Source organism: Microplitis demolitor, chromosome 1 (genome assembly GCF_026212275.2).
Source record: "Microplitis demolitor isolate Queensland-Clemson2020A chromosome 1, iyMicDemo2.1a, whole genome shotgun sequence".
NCBI lineage: Eukaryota > Metazoa > Arthropoda > Insecta > Hymenoptera > Braconidae > Microplitis > Microplitis demolitor.
This window is the reverse complement of record NC_068545.1, coordinates 23,021,564-23,038,195: the sequence shown is the minus strand read 5'-3', so window position 1 is coordinate 23,038,195 and position 16,632 is coordinate 23,021,564. Positions and strand designations below refer to the sequence as shown.

Genomic DNA, 16,632 nt, shown 5'->3' with positions numbered 1-16,632 from the left:
AGTTGAGCTGTATAATGTGTCATAAAAAACATCTGGTGACTGTAAAGAAAGAAAAAAATAAAATTACGTAATTCAAGTGCGTGCTCTGGCTACTTGATATAACGTGCATGACCTACCTGATATTCTTCAGCTCAATTCATAAAATGTTGGACAGTTAAAAAAAATAAAGTAAGAGAGAAAACAAGTCCTTGAAGGCTATTGTATTTCCTGTTGTTGGTTGATTACATTGATGTTGATGCCAAGACCCAGATAATCGATAGCTCAATAGACTTTCAGATATATTTATATGTATGTGTGTGTATGTATGTAAGACTTAAATGATTAGAAGCATGACCTAAGCGTAAAGAGAAAATAGGATAGGATTGGTGAATGCAAGACGGTAAAGTTGGGGGTTTAGTTAAAGTTAGACAGCTCACAGCTCGCAGCTGACAATGGCTGAATTCTTTAAAGCGCAAGTTAATGTAGTGTGTATAGTATAGCTAGCTAGGTGCCTACATATACACAACACAGGTACAAAAGTCCGAGAATGAATGAAAAGACGAAGGCGAAGGTAAAGCCAAAGGCGAATCGAGTTGAGTGTAAGTTAAGTTACTGAGAAGTAACCATGTTGCCGAAGGCAAATAAATACGCTGTCGAAAGTTGGATTGTGTAGGTGAGAAGAAAAGTGTGAGTTTTGGGGTAGCGTGAGAGAGTTTCACGAGTGAAAGGGGCGACACTACTCGGGTAATGTAAAAGAGAAAGAAAGAAGGAAGAAGAAGAAGAACGAGTACCGGGATTCAGCGGGCAGGGGATGAGAGGAGAGAACAGGATTCCATACACGCGAGTTCACGTGCCAGGGTTCCACTTCGCAGAAGGTCGAGTGTATTATATATACTATAGTCAGTCTCTCCTCCAATCTTTCTTCTGTCTCTTGATCCCTCTTCTAGCTTGATATTATGTATATATACATATATATATATATATATATATATATAAATTCTATCGTTCTATCTTGCATCTTTTGCTCCTCTCCGCCGCTGTTTCGAGGACACCGCGAGTAGGGACAATGTGGGGGAGTAAACGAGGATCGAACGTGGAGGATCTTCCGCCGACATCACCATCGCCACCACCCTACCAGACCAGGTCACCAAATGAATGGAATGCTGGCCCACGTTCGTGACGAGTGGGAGTATTCGCCCAGCTTGAAGGCCTTTCGTGTAGTACGACCGTGTGATAGTTCTTTACTCCCTCTCTTTTTCTTATTCTCTCTCTATTATTTATTCCGTACTCTGTATTTCATAAATACAAACACAAATAAAAATACCAAATGTGTACATACAAACTGGTTTGTTTTATTTAATTTTCTTATTTGATTCTACCAATGTGTGATCCGTAAATCCGCGGTTTTTTTTATGCAGGTGGACGCAGTCCTGCGTGCGCATCATCGCTTACATTTACATTAGCTCTTGTCAGATTATTTTACTTATTCTCTTTCTCTTTTGTATAGTTAATATATATTTTGTTTTCATGAGCCAACACACAAGCCAAAGTACATACACAGAGTCCGGGATGCTGCCCACGCAATGAGTAAAAAAGACAAATAAATACCCCGAGGAAGAGAAAAAGTGAATAAGCAACATAACGATTTCCCCTCCATCGTCATCACGAACACACACTCGAGCATCCTAGAATATAATTTCCCCGCTTGCGCAGCAACCTACGCCTCGTTAATGAAAACATCTTTTGTCAATGAACTGACGTCAGTCTGCTCAGCGATTGGCTCCGAAAGTGGTACCTCGTGACTTTCGGCCAATTGGACAGAATCTCTGGTTCCCCTTGCGCTTGTCCATGCCGCCATTTGCCCATTCTCGACGGAAGGACGCTCGCGGTAAGGTGTGGCTGCGCTCAAGCTGAGGCTGAGGTTCTCTCGATCGCGGGTACCACGGGGTTTTGCTTTGAGTGCTCGGCGGGTAAGCGGACGAGGAAGAACGAGAACGAGAACGAGAACGATAGATAGCAAGCAAACGGTCTATGTGCGATAAATTTTTTTTTTACATAAAAAGAGACATTGCCGTTTTAAAAGACATTTAATTATCATCCACATCCACTATCATCACATCGCTTCTGTATCGTCAGAACTCGTATCGGTTGTGTTCGTTTTCGTTAGTTTTGTTCGTCGTTCCTTAGTTTCTCGGTTGATCTCCACTGTACTGTTACTCTGTTGATCACTCCGCTCGTTATGTTTATGAAGATCTACACACATGACATATACATATATTGTTGCCATTACTGTTACTATTATTTTTAAGTAATAATAATAATAATAATTATAATAATAATAATAATAATAATAACTACGACGATAATTGTGTGATAACGTTGCGGTAGACAGTGAAATATTTAACAGTGAGTTGACGACATTTATTGTATCAAGTGTAAAACTACTCTTACTAAATATTTAAATTATTTATTTATGTAAGTACTTTATTTGATTACAGACTTTAAGTTTATTTGAGTGATTAATTTTGACAGATAGTGTAAAATATTTTTATGAATTTTACAGCCGATCAAAGTGGATATAATTTATTATAAAACAAAAAAAAAAAAAAAAAATTACTGAGTGACAGGAAGTTGAATAATCGAGAAGACGGATTTTAAAAATTAATATTAAACAGAGGGAGTAAGAGAGCAGTGATTCCGGCGTACGCGCAGCATCCCCGTGAGATCAGAGCACGAGTACTTGGAACTGTACCGGAAAAAAGGTATCCAGGTACAGCAGGGATGGAGACGATGCTCGGTCACGGTTTGTTAGATAAACTTAAGATAAAACGTCTTGTCACGGTTTAAAGTGACGTAGGGATGACTCGGTACACCAAAGAGACCGGTTAATGTGTATATATATAAATATATATTTATAAGTATATTTTATATACGTGAGTAGATATTTTTTTTTGTGTAGGTACTGATTTATGTAAAGTGGTGTCATGGTGGCGACATGTGTGCATGTGTACATTTAAGTTTAAGTAAACAACATTCCAGTGGACCGGAAATGAATTTACATCGGTATTGCTGTTTAAATTAACGGTGGGATCGATAATCGTGAGGTGACGAGCATCAAAAGACTGCATAAGGCAACTGCTGTTGACTTTTTTTTTTACCCGGTTCAAATTAGCACACAACGCTGCTGGTTTATGTAATAATAAAACATTTACGCTGGGTCAAGAGATCAAATGGATGTAACGACGTTTGCTCTCGTGATTTTTATATCAAAGTGCCATTGAGACTGGAACTTTATTATTTATTATTTTAAATGTATGTCAGTACTGACAGCTAGATCTTGTGCCATATTTGCTGGTGCTGCTGGTGAGAATAATAAATTGATATTAAAGTTTGAGATTATAAACCTCAATAGTAATCGAGGAATTGAAAATGCCGGGCGAAGGAATGGTTGAAGAGGAGGGATTCGTTGGGCCTGAGTGGCTTTTCAGAGAACTCAGGTCACAAGGTGGACCCGACAGGCTTCTTATTTTGGACTGCCGTGCACACTCAGACTTCTTGGAAGCTCACATCAGGAACTCGGTACCATTGGCCATACCCAGCATCATGCTGAGAAGGTTAGCCGCGGGTAAAGTTGATCTACTGGCTACCATCAGGTGTCTTGAGCTGAGAAATCGAGTCGAGGTTTTTTTGTATGGCGACGACGACAGCAGAGGTACATTTGTCCTGATTGGCGATTCGACAGACCCAGCTGGACACCAGGGAGAGACAATACAGGTCTTGAGCCGGAGATTGAAAAACTCGGGTGGTTATGTTGCGACTCTTATTGGTGAGACTTTATTTATTATTATTATTATTATTTTTTTTTTTTTTAATACTCAAGTTGTCAATTATTGTATAGGACCGAGAGGTCAATAGATTTAACTCGACATTAGACATCAGTACGGGCTCCAATTAACCCAGCGTACGTAGGATGATAAATTCATTAAAAAAAAAAAAATAATAGCTGTAAGAATTCATATGTAGGATAGATTTGAATTGCTAGTATTTCTGTACACTGTCTACATATTGTGGCAACATAAAATTAATCAAAAGTAGGGGAGGGATGGGGGCAAAACGGGGTACTTAAGGAAATACTGTTTTTGAGGACTCAAATACTCTGAATCTTTTTTTTTTAATAATATTCAAAGTAAATGGAAAAAATTTTCAGTTGCCGTTAAAAAAAAATGTTCACTTTTGCGGGTCCAATGGGGTACCCCTTAAAAAAGATGAAAAAACAAACAAATTCTGGATATTAAATAAATTTTTTTGAAAGTAATTAACACAAAGAAAAATTAAATCATATATAATTATAGGATACAAATAAAGAAAAAAAAATTTAACAGTTTTTATCATAAAACAAGTCATTAAAATTTTTCAAATCACTCGATTTTTGAAAAATTTCAAAATAATGCTCAGTTATATGTACAAAAGTAATTTTGAAATATTTAAAAAGTATTTTTAAAAAAATTTTGAAAGTACCCCGTTTTGCCCCCTGTCTTCTAAGTAAAAAAAAAAATATAAATAAAAATAATAAATTGCATTAAACGATAGTGGTTTAGTGTCTCGTTGACTATCTATCAAACATCTCGGTAACAGTAAGTAGTAGATTTACAGACAGCTGAAACACAACCGGAGGGGAAGTTGTGAATGAAGTATTGATTTGTGTGGGAGGCTTTCTGGTACAACTCGAGGACGAAGAGACAGCACGAGAGCGGTAGAGGGAGGGAGAGAGAGTAATATAATTTGTAGCTTTAGTTTAAACTGATTCTATTTAATCTATATATATGTATGTATAGAGTATACCTATGGTCACTCATTCATACAACTGTCATAAGTGTGTTGTCCATTCACACTTATCTTGATCTTTATTCATTGCCGTACCTGATTACCATAAATTAGCATCTTTCATGTATGGTAATAAATATGAGAGATTACTTTTAAAATAATATATTTTTATTTAATGTCTGATTGACTACTTGACTACTGAAAAAAATGAGACTTGTTTTATGTATTGTTTTAATTAAATAATTAAAATTATTTTTAATTTTGTTGTAGGCGGATTTGGAACATTCAGAGATCGATATCCAGAGTGGTGCGAAGGTAGCCAAGCAAATGCTGAAGGACAACCAGGCCAGGAGAACAATGTAGGCGAGCTAATGGGTCTTAGGACTTTACGAATTTCTACACCGCCTACAAGAGCTTACTCGGACTCTGACAGTGATAGCACCTGCGATTCCGTTGGTAATAATAAATTATTTTTTTAATTATCAATTTAAAAAAAAAAAAACAACGCTGAGATATAGAATTTTAAAAAAATTACTTACAGTTGACATCAATTGGGAGTTAAACAAAATTTGGAAAATAAATTTCAGTAAAATCTTCATGTCAATTTTGAAACTCGAATTTTTAAATTTTGTAGTCTAAAACTTATTTACCAAATTTAGTTCAACTCCTAATTGATAACTGTGAGTATTTTTTTTTTAATTTAATATTTCGGTGAAATTGAAACTGCGTTACCTTGTCTTCAATTAATGCTTTAACTTTTTTTACTAATTATAAAAATTTTAATGCTGTTATGACAGTTCAAGGTCATCGAATATTTTCAAAAAATCGGGGGCAATATTTGAAAATTTCCTCAACTCCCACTTGATATCAACTTTTAGTTGTTTTTTTAAAATTCTATATCTAAGGTTTTATTTTTTTTTAATTGATTGATAAAATTTTGATAGACTTATGACAGTCATTAAAAATTTTAAAAAAGTGGAGGCAATGTCTGAAAATACCCTGAACTTTATAAAAATGATTAATAATTAATATGTTTATTTTTATTTTGTAAAGTAGGTCCAGAAGAAGACAAAGACTTTCCTGTTGAAATTTTACCTCATCTATATCTTGGTAATGCGGCAAATAGTGAAGACCACGACGCTTTATCCCGTCATAGAATACAGTATATACTTAACGTAACTGCAGATTTACCAAATGTCTTTGAGGACGCGGGATTTATAAAATACATGCAGATACCCATCAATGACCACCATAGTCAAAATTTAGCGAGTTTTTTTCCTCAGGCCATTCAATTTATCGGTAAGTTTGATTAGTAATTAAGTAAACATCCATAAATAAATGAATAAATAAATAAATAGAAAAGTCTGTGTGATTAGATAAAGCTGATCTAATTGATGATTTACGCTACACATTAAATCCAATAAAATCTTAACACAATGAATAGCACACTCATATCCAACTACTGACAATTCCCCTACTTGTAATGACGATCAAATGGGTTCAATGTACTTGACTTGATCATCGTAACACTTAATTTGTCCGTTGCGCCAGATGATATAAAGAGAAAAAATTAACTAAGTGGTAATTCACTAGCATGCACTTTGGCTGCATCGCGTCAGCATCAACATTACCATTAGTACCAGCATTAAATCTTACTCAATTGATTAAAAAATATTTTGAAACCGTCACTTGTTAAATTCATGATTACTAATTGGACTAAAAATATTTTCGGAATCAACTTGTTCTTGATATTATTTTCCTCTTATTCCTTTTATTTATTGTTTCATTCATTCATTGAGTGACGTAAGTCTAATTTATAGTGTCGGTCTCTCAGAACGAAAATTCCTGGATCACGTCGTCGTCGTCGGTGGTAGTGTCGGCGGCGGCGGCATCTTAAACAGGATTTCCTGTTTAAATACTTGGACGCCTGGGTGGTGTTTGGGTGAGGGATTTTTTTTTTTTTTTATAAATAGAAAAAATTTCCCACGTGCTGGGCGGTAAATGCTAAATAATTAAACAACGGATGTCCGCTCAGGGTACGTGGCTTACACTTGTAAGAAATACTGACGACCCTCAATTATTTTATTATTCCGTTTGTTATTACGTAGATACTAAAAATAAAACACAAAAAAAAAATGATAATGAAGTTAGCTGACGTCTAATAATTTTTGAATCTTCAGAAATGATAAATTGTAAACAAAAATATTTGAAAAAATTGCACCTATAGCGTTTTCAATTTTCTATATATGCATTTTTTTTTTAATTTATATGGTAGAAAAAAAAAAATCCGAAACTTTTTGAATTGTCTTTCAATTATGATAATGAAGTTAGCCGGCGTCTAATAATTTTGAAATTTTTTTAAAAATGATAAATTATAAAAAAAAAAAATATTAAAAAAAATTGCACCTATAGCTTTTTGAATTTTTTATATATGTATTTTTTTTTTCTTAAAAAAATCCGAAAATTGTTTTCTAATTTATTATAAATAAATATCCTGAAGTTAAGATACTAACAATTTTGGGATTTTTTTTTCAACGTCAGGTAAAAAATTAGTAAAATTACAAGTACAATTACTTTAAATATATTTTTTTTATAATTTATCGATTTTAAAAAAATCCAAAAATTGTTAAACGTCGGCTAAATTCAGTATCACAAAAAATATGATCCTGAAGTAAACAGAGAATTAACAATTTTCGGTTTATTTTTTTTTTTTTTTTATTTATTTTTTTTTTTTTTAAATCAATTACAAAAAAATAAAAACTAAAAGCTATGCTCTTGTATAAAAATTTCTATAGAAAATTAAAAAAAAAAAACTACAGGCGCAATTTTCTAAATTTTTTTTTTTTTATAATTTATCATTTTTAAAAAATGATTAGACGTCGGCTAATTTCAGTATTATACAAAAATACACAAATAATTTATTTTGTAAAAAAATTATTTTTACTTATTAGACGTTACATCGTTATCAATATGAGTACTCATACAATTGTTATATATGTACATTACCTTGACATCAGTCATGCCTATTACACTTATCTGTATGCTATAACAAACAATATTGTAGTAGTGGTGGTGTCTTATCACTGTCTGACTCATGAGCAACAGTGAGGCATATTGATAATAATTCTAATAATATTAGTAATATAAATAATTGATTGATAATATTTTAATTACAGAGGAAGCGCGTAGCTCGGACAAAGGCGTCCTAGTTCATTGCTTAGCTGGTGTATCAAGATCCGTTACGATAACGATTGCTTATCTGATGCACAAGTGTCATCTGAGTCTCAATGACGCATTCAACCTTGTGAGAAATAAAAAGACAAACGTGGCACCGAACTTCAATTTTATGGAACAGTTGTTTAGGTTTGAGAGCGAGTTGCGTGATCGAGGTGATCGTAAACGCAACAACCGTTGCATTGGCGCTTGTCAACCTGGTGGACCATGCAATTGTCCTGCTCCGAGTTTTCTCAGTCCCGTTGACTTGGGGCCGAGTCCCGACTCGGGTATTGAATTTGACAAATGGGCCGCGAGCACTCCAGCAGAATGAGACGGGCCAGGGGGGACCCAATACAATTTTTAGGTCCCTCCTTATTTTTTATAATTATTTTTTCACTCATTAGCTAGGAAAAGTTTTAAAAAACCTAGTAGTTAAAAAAAAAGAAGAAATAATAATAATAACGTAGATATTTAAATTATTTTGTTTAAATTTACTGTGAAATAGTTTTATCTACGTTATGATTTTTTTTTTCTTGTTTTTTAATGTCGTATGACGCGACACTGATAAATAAAATATAATGGTCACAACGAATTAACGTCAGTGGTTGTGACTTTCTGGGAGAGAGGAGATTTAACGACTGTTGATGATATATTGATGATGATGTTGTTCGCTGGTCGAACGGGCCAGATTAAAACATTAAAAACTATGATAGATATCAATATAATATTTATGAGAAATAATTTTTGAATAAAAATATAAATCTAAATACTTATCAGTTTAATAAAAAATACTATCAAAGCATTAAAATTTTTGCTTATTATTATTGTGGTGATCTTTAGCCCGCTTAATATTTTAAATCATCAACTATTCCGACGTAGGACTTTACAATTTTATCCCGCAGGCTAGGAAATTGTAAATTATTATTAATATTATGTACATCTTACCACATTGTATGTAAACATTTAAACTAATTGTCAAATTATATATGTACGTATATGTATATATATATTACACTGTGTCAAATAAAATCAAATTTTTTTTCGGTCCCACACGAAAATGACGTTGGAGGCAACATAAAAAAATTGGGGGCGAGTTGGACCCTGCAATTAAATTACAAAGCGCGCGCTCGCTTAAATCAGAGTTCCCATTTAAATAACATGGGAAATTTTTTTAACTTTGAAGGTTTATACCTCGGAAATGGATTAATTAATTGAGACGATCATTACATATTTTTGTAGAGAATCTAATGCTCTACAAAAAAGGTCTCTAATAATTTTTTGATAAATCTAACCGTTGAAAAGTTACTTTTTTTTTTTACGAAAATTTCAGTTCTTTTTTCACATAATTAATTTGTAAAACCTGTAAATTTTTAACGATGAGAGTAAAAAATTATTAAATAACATATTTTAATTGTAAAAACAATGATCTACAAGAAAGGTCCTAAGACGTTTTGCTATAAGACTGATAGTTTTGATAGAAAAGTAAAAAAAAAAAAAAAAAAACGATAATGTCACCATAAATTTGAATTCAAACTTAAACAACTTTTGAACGGTTAAATATATCAAAAAATTGTAAGAGACCTTTTTTGTAGATCATTAAATTCTCTACAAAAATATATTATGGTCTTTTCAATTTATTAATCCGTTAACGAGCTATAAAAGTTTATTTAAGCGAGCGCGTGTTTTGTAATTGAGCAGGAGAGTCCGACTTGATATCCATTTTTTTTTTTGTTACATTCAACGTAATTTTCATATAAAACAAAAAAATATCGATTTTATTTGACACAGTCTAATATTTATGTACATATATTTTTTTTTATTGTAACAAGCGGTTACGGTCACTCGCGGTTTTGTATAGCTCTTATATCAAACACCCGATGACTTAGGGAGAGAGTAGATATGACTGTTGACATTCTACGTAAAAAATATTTAAAAAAAAAAACATTTAAATCTCAAGTTGTTATAGATATCTACCGACACTTTACTATAATACTAATAATAGTAATAATAATAATAATAATAATAATAATAATAATAATAATAATAATAATAATAATAATAATAATAGTATAAATACATATAATATAATATTATTTTTAAAATTTGTCTTGCACGATTAGCTCGGTACATTTGAAAGTATTTTGTAAGAGAAAGAACTTATGTATAATTTATTTTTATTTTATATTATTTTTTTTTATATAAAGAAAATTGGATCTAATAAATTAGTGTCATATATAGTTTTAAGCAAAAAAAAAATTATACTAAATTTAAATAATAATAAAAATAAAGAAAAAAAAATCTCAAGTAAAAAATTGACTTTTCAATTTTAAATAAAACTTCGATACGTACAATTACTAAAAATAATAAAATAAATATGGATTTAAATAATTGCATTGTTGTTGCAATATTTATACAAATTTTGTTATACTATAATTTTTTACCTGATTAGTATCGTCAAATTTAGAAAAAAAAAAAAAAGTATATTATATATTTTAATATTTCTTCCCTCCCTTGAAAACCGTCGATTATCGAGGCTGTGTTTAATTTTTTTCTGGATACGATTCAATTATGATAAAATTTAAAATTTAAATAAACACATTTTAACACGTATAGAAATCGCCTCGTAAAAATAAAAAAAAAGTCTATAAAAAATATATTTCTTGAAAATAAAATAAAAATTTATATGAATCCACACAATGTTCGACTTGTCAAGTAAATTATTAACCGTAGATTATAATGTGATTTTAATAACTTAAGAATTTTTAAAAACAAAATTATTAAACAGAAAAAAAAAAAAATTCTTGGCGTAAAAAAAATATTTTCCTCGTCTTAAGAAAATTTTTGCATCATGAATTGAAAACGAAAATTTTCTTGGGCCAAGAATGAATTTTTTTACGCTAAGAAAATTTTTTTTTTATCTGTGTAAATGTACACACTGACAAGGACACACTAAAGTGACTTAGCTATAGTTTAATAAAAAATAAATAAATAAAATTATAAATGTAATTAAATTGTGTCTTCTACACTTTCTGGCTTCCGGATTGTAACAAAAGTACAGATATGCTCACCGAGCTTGATACAAGTCCCTTTATATTAATTATTATAATAATTATATTTAATAATAATATATAAAAAATATATATAACAAAAAAAAAATAAAAAAATATATGTATATTAGACCGGTGCATTTTTAAAAACAGGGCATTCCTCATTAATTTGATTTTAAAAAATAAAATTAATTTAAAGGATTTATAAGAAATATTAAATCATGTAATTTCTTCTATATATTATATATATAAATATTTGTAACAAGCACAGAATGATTGTTAATTGTTCAAGTTAAGAGATTTTGGAAGTATCTCGTGAAATCTGAAAGATAATAATAATTAATATAAAAATATTTGTCTTTTTCCCTTGAAAATGAGAAATTAAAAGCGAATTTGCAAAACGGAAATGAATGACAATTATGTTTTTAAATTCCTGTAATTTTTATTATCTGACAGATCTCAGAGATAGAAAGTTTATTTTTATAAATAAAATGATGAAAAAAATGTTGAAAAAAAAAAAAAAAAACAAAATGAAATGGAAGGAAATGAAAATTTAAATGTAAAATAAAAGTAACATTCCAGTTAATAAAGTTACATGCTGATAATTGTAATCAGTTCAATACTTGACCGAAACTTGAGTTATCTGAACATTTATAAGTAATTAATTTTTATTAATCGTCCAATCTGTCATCTGATAAGAGCTACCATAGTATTTATGTATTTGAATGTTTGTAGGTTCGGCTAATCAACGGTAGGTGTCACTACTAGTTAGCCGTCTCTCACAAGTGCTCTGCCTTTTATTTAAATTTATAACATTTCCAAATATCTTTACACTGTGAAAAATCGTGAGTAAATCCATTCCTTCACTCGGAGTTCTGGAGTTAAAAAAAATCACTCTGCATATGGAGTGAAAAGGGATTTTTTTATGGGAGGAGTTATTTTGGTGTGACGCAGATTTTATTTCAATCCGCATTTACTCCGGTCTGGAGTTTTGATACTTAATAAAAACAGCTGTTAATTATAAACATAATGATTTTAAAAAATAATTCATTTAGATATTAATAATTAAACTTGAAATATTATGTTTTTAACTTATAAAATGATTTAATAACTCACTAAATTATAATTTTATATGTATAATATATAGTGAAAATATTAAATTAATAAATAGCTATAGTAACATAATTTTTATGGGAATATTTTATATTTCGGTACAATATGAAATGTTATCTCGTGGTATGGTTGATGTCAGTCTTACGAGAGTTTGTAACTCAGTGGTATTATATTTGGAAAAATTTTAGTATCAGCTGCTTATAATTTTTAAAAATCATTTCGCGTTAATATATGGAAAGGAAGCTCGTAATTATTTCCGTACTCAGTATAAGTGTCTAAATATCAAAGACCTAAGCTCACTATGTATTAGAATTTTTTTTATAATTATTATTTTCCGAAACTCCCCTTCGGAGTGAAATTCACTCCGAAAAAATTAAATAAATAAAGTTATCTACTCCGGATATACTCCGAAAATTTTTTACAGTGTATCCAGGTGAAATGTCTTAATCAGTAAACCGGGCGCGCATTATAATTGAATGTTGTAAACGATTGTTTACTTATAAATATATGTAATTTTATTTCGGGTATCATGGAAGATAAATAGACTCTGGAATTTAAATGACTATGGGTCGTGGAAGTGGAATTTAATCTTCTTACATTTATTACACCGTAATAATCAGTGTGTATTATTTTTTTAAAAAAATAGAATAGCCATTCACAATAAATAATAATAATAATAATAATAATAATATTAAATAATATAAATGTGTAATAACTTGAATGTTATTTTGTCATGTAACTATCCGCGAATTAAAACTAACCCAGCCTTGTAATTTCAAATTAAAAATAATAATGAATATTATATAGATAATTATAATTGAATAAATACATTTAAAAAAATATATATGTATATATACATATATATTTGACGTTAATATGTAATAACAATATTCTACTACTACACTGTTGTCTGTTGTAAGTTTTACGGGTGTAATTATCCGATGATATGAAATTAATCAGATATTATATTTGAAAATCTATATTATTATATATACATATATAAATATAAATTATTATTTTGTATTAATCGTTGTAAATACTGGAAACTGACTTTAATTAGTAATACAAATGTATCTTACCTGACTTAATTGTTTCTTACTTCACTGAGCACATTGTTGTTGTAATTATCAATTATTACTAAATTTATAAAGTAATTATTTATAATTTAAATATTATTAATGTATATATTTGGTTCTTGATAAGAAAAGTGTAAAAAATATTACAGGCTAATACAAAATTTGTGTTTCAAACTTATTGGAGTTTTAATTATTTTTTATTTTTATTATTATTAAATATTTATTTATCTGGCCAAAGAGTCAAGACTTGCGGCAATCATTACATAGATTTACCGCAACGAATTATGCTATTAAAAATTTTCAATCTAATATATTTTTGGTGTAAAAGTTATGAAGGAATGTAGCTGACAATTGTCAATTTTAAAAATTTTTAAATAAGTGAATTAAATGTAAATCAAATAAAATTAAAAAAAATGCGTATTTATAGAATTTGAAAATCAGTATACATTTTTTTTATTTTATATTTTTAATTGTTTAATTCGTTTATTTGTAATTTAAAATTTGGTACCTCCGCTACATTCAGACTCATCAAAAATTTGAATGATAGTGAATTTAGGCGACATTTAATAATAATATTTTGTTTTCTTTCAAAATCATAAATAATAAAATCAAAATATTTCAAATAATTGGAGCCTTATTAAATATTCTCATTACCTGCGCGGTAAATTAAAATTTTTAAAAAATAAATTATTAGAAATTGGAGATAAATTCAAAATCGTACGTCAAAATAAAATGGTGGCAGAATATGATGGAAAAATATTAAAAAAATTAAATAAAAACACGTAAGTGTTTGAACAAACCTTGGCAGAGAAATAATATGCAGAAGGGTATCCTAATACACCTGGAGATTTGAACTAAATTGCTCCAAGTGTATTGCAGCTAAAAAAACGTCACTTAACTGCTATTTCCTTACCAGACGATGCCAGATGATTTTGCTCAGGAAATTGGAAGTGATCAGCATCAGCCATCAGCATTACTTTACACTAGCACTGAACACTCAAGACTTAACTACACCACAGACAAATTTCACAATTTAAATTTAACAAGCACTGCACATTTTTATTAAACAATGACTATGAGCAATAAATTTTGTTTGTATAAATATGAAATAAATCATTATAATAATTCCGTAATTACTTGATACTGTTCTAACTAAAAAAAAAAAAAAGTTTTTTTGAATTTACTCACTCTTCCCGCGATTTTTATTCTCAGCTGAGTATTTGGACATCACCGGTGTCTAATTAAATGAATTAAAAATATAACCACTCACAAAAAAAATTAAATTTATACAAGTAATTAATCACTAATTAACAAGAATAATATAAAAATATTATTTTTAATAAAACTAGATCATTGCAAATATTTATTTGTGTATTCAAATTCCGAGAATCAATATGGCGTAAAACGACGCGAGAACTACGTCCGCACTGAATTTAATTTATTATTGATGTCACGTTCACTGACACACTTAATTTTATATATTTAAATATTTATCATTAAGCGAACAAACATTTAATACGATTTATATCTTCATAATCATGCCACACAATTATTAAACGAATTATTTTACCGAGCTCAAATGACAAAGACAACGAAAGCGGCTATCAAGCGGGAGACTGACTGGTTTCTGCGCACGCGTATGTCTATTTCGTCTCTACTGCGCAGGTCGTACCACCCGTTCCTGTAACTGCGCAAGTGTTCTGAGACAAACTTCACTTCGACGCCATCGTATTAACTCGGGCACTATTTAAGTCGTGATTAAATAAATAAATTCAGTGTTTTTTTGTTAAAATAAATTAAAACTCATGTCTTTAAATATTCTCTACTACTTAATGAACATTTCGTGATAATAATTTTATCGGTACTTGAAATATAAATAATAAAAAATAACAACTGATTAAATCGTTCTATCTTTTTTATCGTTCGGTTGCTGGTGTTCGTCGTCATTTGTTTTATTAATTTAAAATCCATGATACTGAAGTTAGTACGAGTTTGAATGTAGCAGACATCAGACAAATTTAAAATTATAAATAAATAAACGAAATAATTAAAAAAATAATATTTAGAAAAAATGCACTTATTAATTTCAAAATTTTTCAAATGTGCATTTTTCTTTATTTCATGTGATTAATTATTCACTCTATTTATTAATAATTTTAAATTTGTCTTATGTCTGCTACATTCACACTCATAAGTTAGTTAGCGTTTAATAATTTTTTAATTTTTTTTAAAAACGATACATTAAAAAAAAGAAATATTTTAATAAAATGCACTTCTAGTTTTGTTGATTTTCTATATGTGCAATTTTTTTTTTTTTTTTTTTTAAATTTTATTTGTTGAAAAAAAATCCAAAAATTGTTAAGTGTCTGGGAACTTCAGGATCATGTTAACTTCATAGTCATTAAAATATTTAAATAACTTTTATGAATATATCAAAGTGTTTAAAAAGTACTAGTGAGTGTTTGTGTATAATGTGATTTTTTTTTATCAAGTATCAATTAGAGTGAGAGTGTTTTTTATAAACAATTTTTATGCCGCCATTGTAAAAAAGTTTAATGAGAATTTAGTTTTTTTTTTTAAATTACAAATCGTGGTTCGTGAGTGATTAATATCAGTGCTTGTGTAAATAATTTTAATTAGTATATTTGAATATAAATAATTATTAAAATATACTAATTAAAATTTTGAAATTTCGCGCTGATGGCGTTGCTGCGCGTCACTATTTCACGTTCAAATTTTTGCTAGAGTGGGGGTAGTCGATGAATCGCAAAATCAATTGCTTTGTATCAACTGGCGGTTCGATAGCGGCAGTCAGTATCATAGCTAATGGCAGTAGTAGTCCAGATCTTTCTTTACGTTTCAATTGAAACATAGTATTGCAGTTGATTTGCGGAATTATTCATAAAATTTATTGCTCGTAGACATTGTTAAATTAAAAAGTGCAGTGTTTGTAAAATTAAAATTGTGAAAAGTGTCTGTGGTGTAGTTAAGTCTTGAGTGTTCAGTGCTAGTGTAAAGTGATGCTGATGGCTGATGCTGATCACTTCCAATTTCCTAAGCAAAATCATCTGGCATCGTCTGGTGGGGAAATAGCAGTTAAGTGACGTTTTTTTAGCTGCAATACACCTGGAGCAATTTAACTCAAATCTCCAGGTGTATTAGGACACCCTTCTGCACATTATTTCTCCGCCAAGGTTTGTTCAAACACTCAAGTGTTTTTTTTTAATATTTAAAATTTTTTTCAAACATTTCTGCCACCATTTTATTTTAATAGACGATTTTTTAATTTATCTCCAATTTCTAATAATTTATTTTTCAAAAATTTCAATTTACCGCGCAGGTAATATTAAAAAATTATTGATGAAAAATAAAAAATT

General features: G+C 29.7%; 1 protein-coding gene across 2 annotated transcripts; it reads left to right on the top strand.

Annotated features, from left to right (window-relative positions):
* Window positions 1–1,846: 1,846 nt before the first annotated feature.
* Window positions 1,847–10,229, top strand: LOC103580100 (dual specificity protein phosphatase Mpk3). 2 transcript variants are annotated; one of them, XM_053737439.1, is made up of 5 exons: window positions 1,848–2,454; window positions 2,543–3,805; window positions 5,074–5,259; window positions 5,857–6,102; window positions 7,980–10,228. In XM_053737439.1, exons 2-5 carry the CDS (start codon window positions 3,409–3,411, stop codon window positions 8,348–8,350), a joined length of 1,200 nt encoding a protein of 399 aa, XP_053593414.1. In that variant the 5' UTR covers window positions 1,848–2,454; window positions 2,543–3,408; the 3' UTR covers window positions 8,351–10,228. The 2 variants fall into 2 exon arrangements, with proteins under 2 accessions (XP_008559965.1, XP_053593414.1); XM_008561743.3 differs by having other exon boundaries at window positions 1,847–3,805; window positions 5,860–6,102; window positions 7,980–10,229.
* The last annotated feature ends 6,403 nt before the right edge of the window (window positions 10,230–16,632 follow it).

Bases quoted from the DNA above. Each gene is read 5' to 3' on its own strand.
- LOC103580100 (XM_053737439.1), top strand. From the start codon at position 3,409: ATGCCGGGCGAAGGAATGGTTGAAGAGGAGGGATTCGTTGGGCCTGAG. The intron at 5,260-5,856 runs GTAATAATAAAT...TATTTTGTAAAG, and splicing joins TAGCACCTGCGATTCCGTTG to TAGGTCCAGAAGAAGACAAA. The intron at 6,103-7,979 runs GTAAGTTTGATT...TTTTAATTACAG, and splicing joins TCAGGCCATTCAATTTATCG to AGGAAGCGCGTAGCTCGGAC.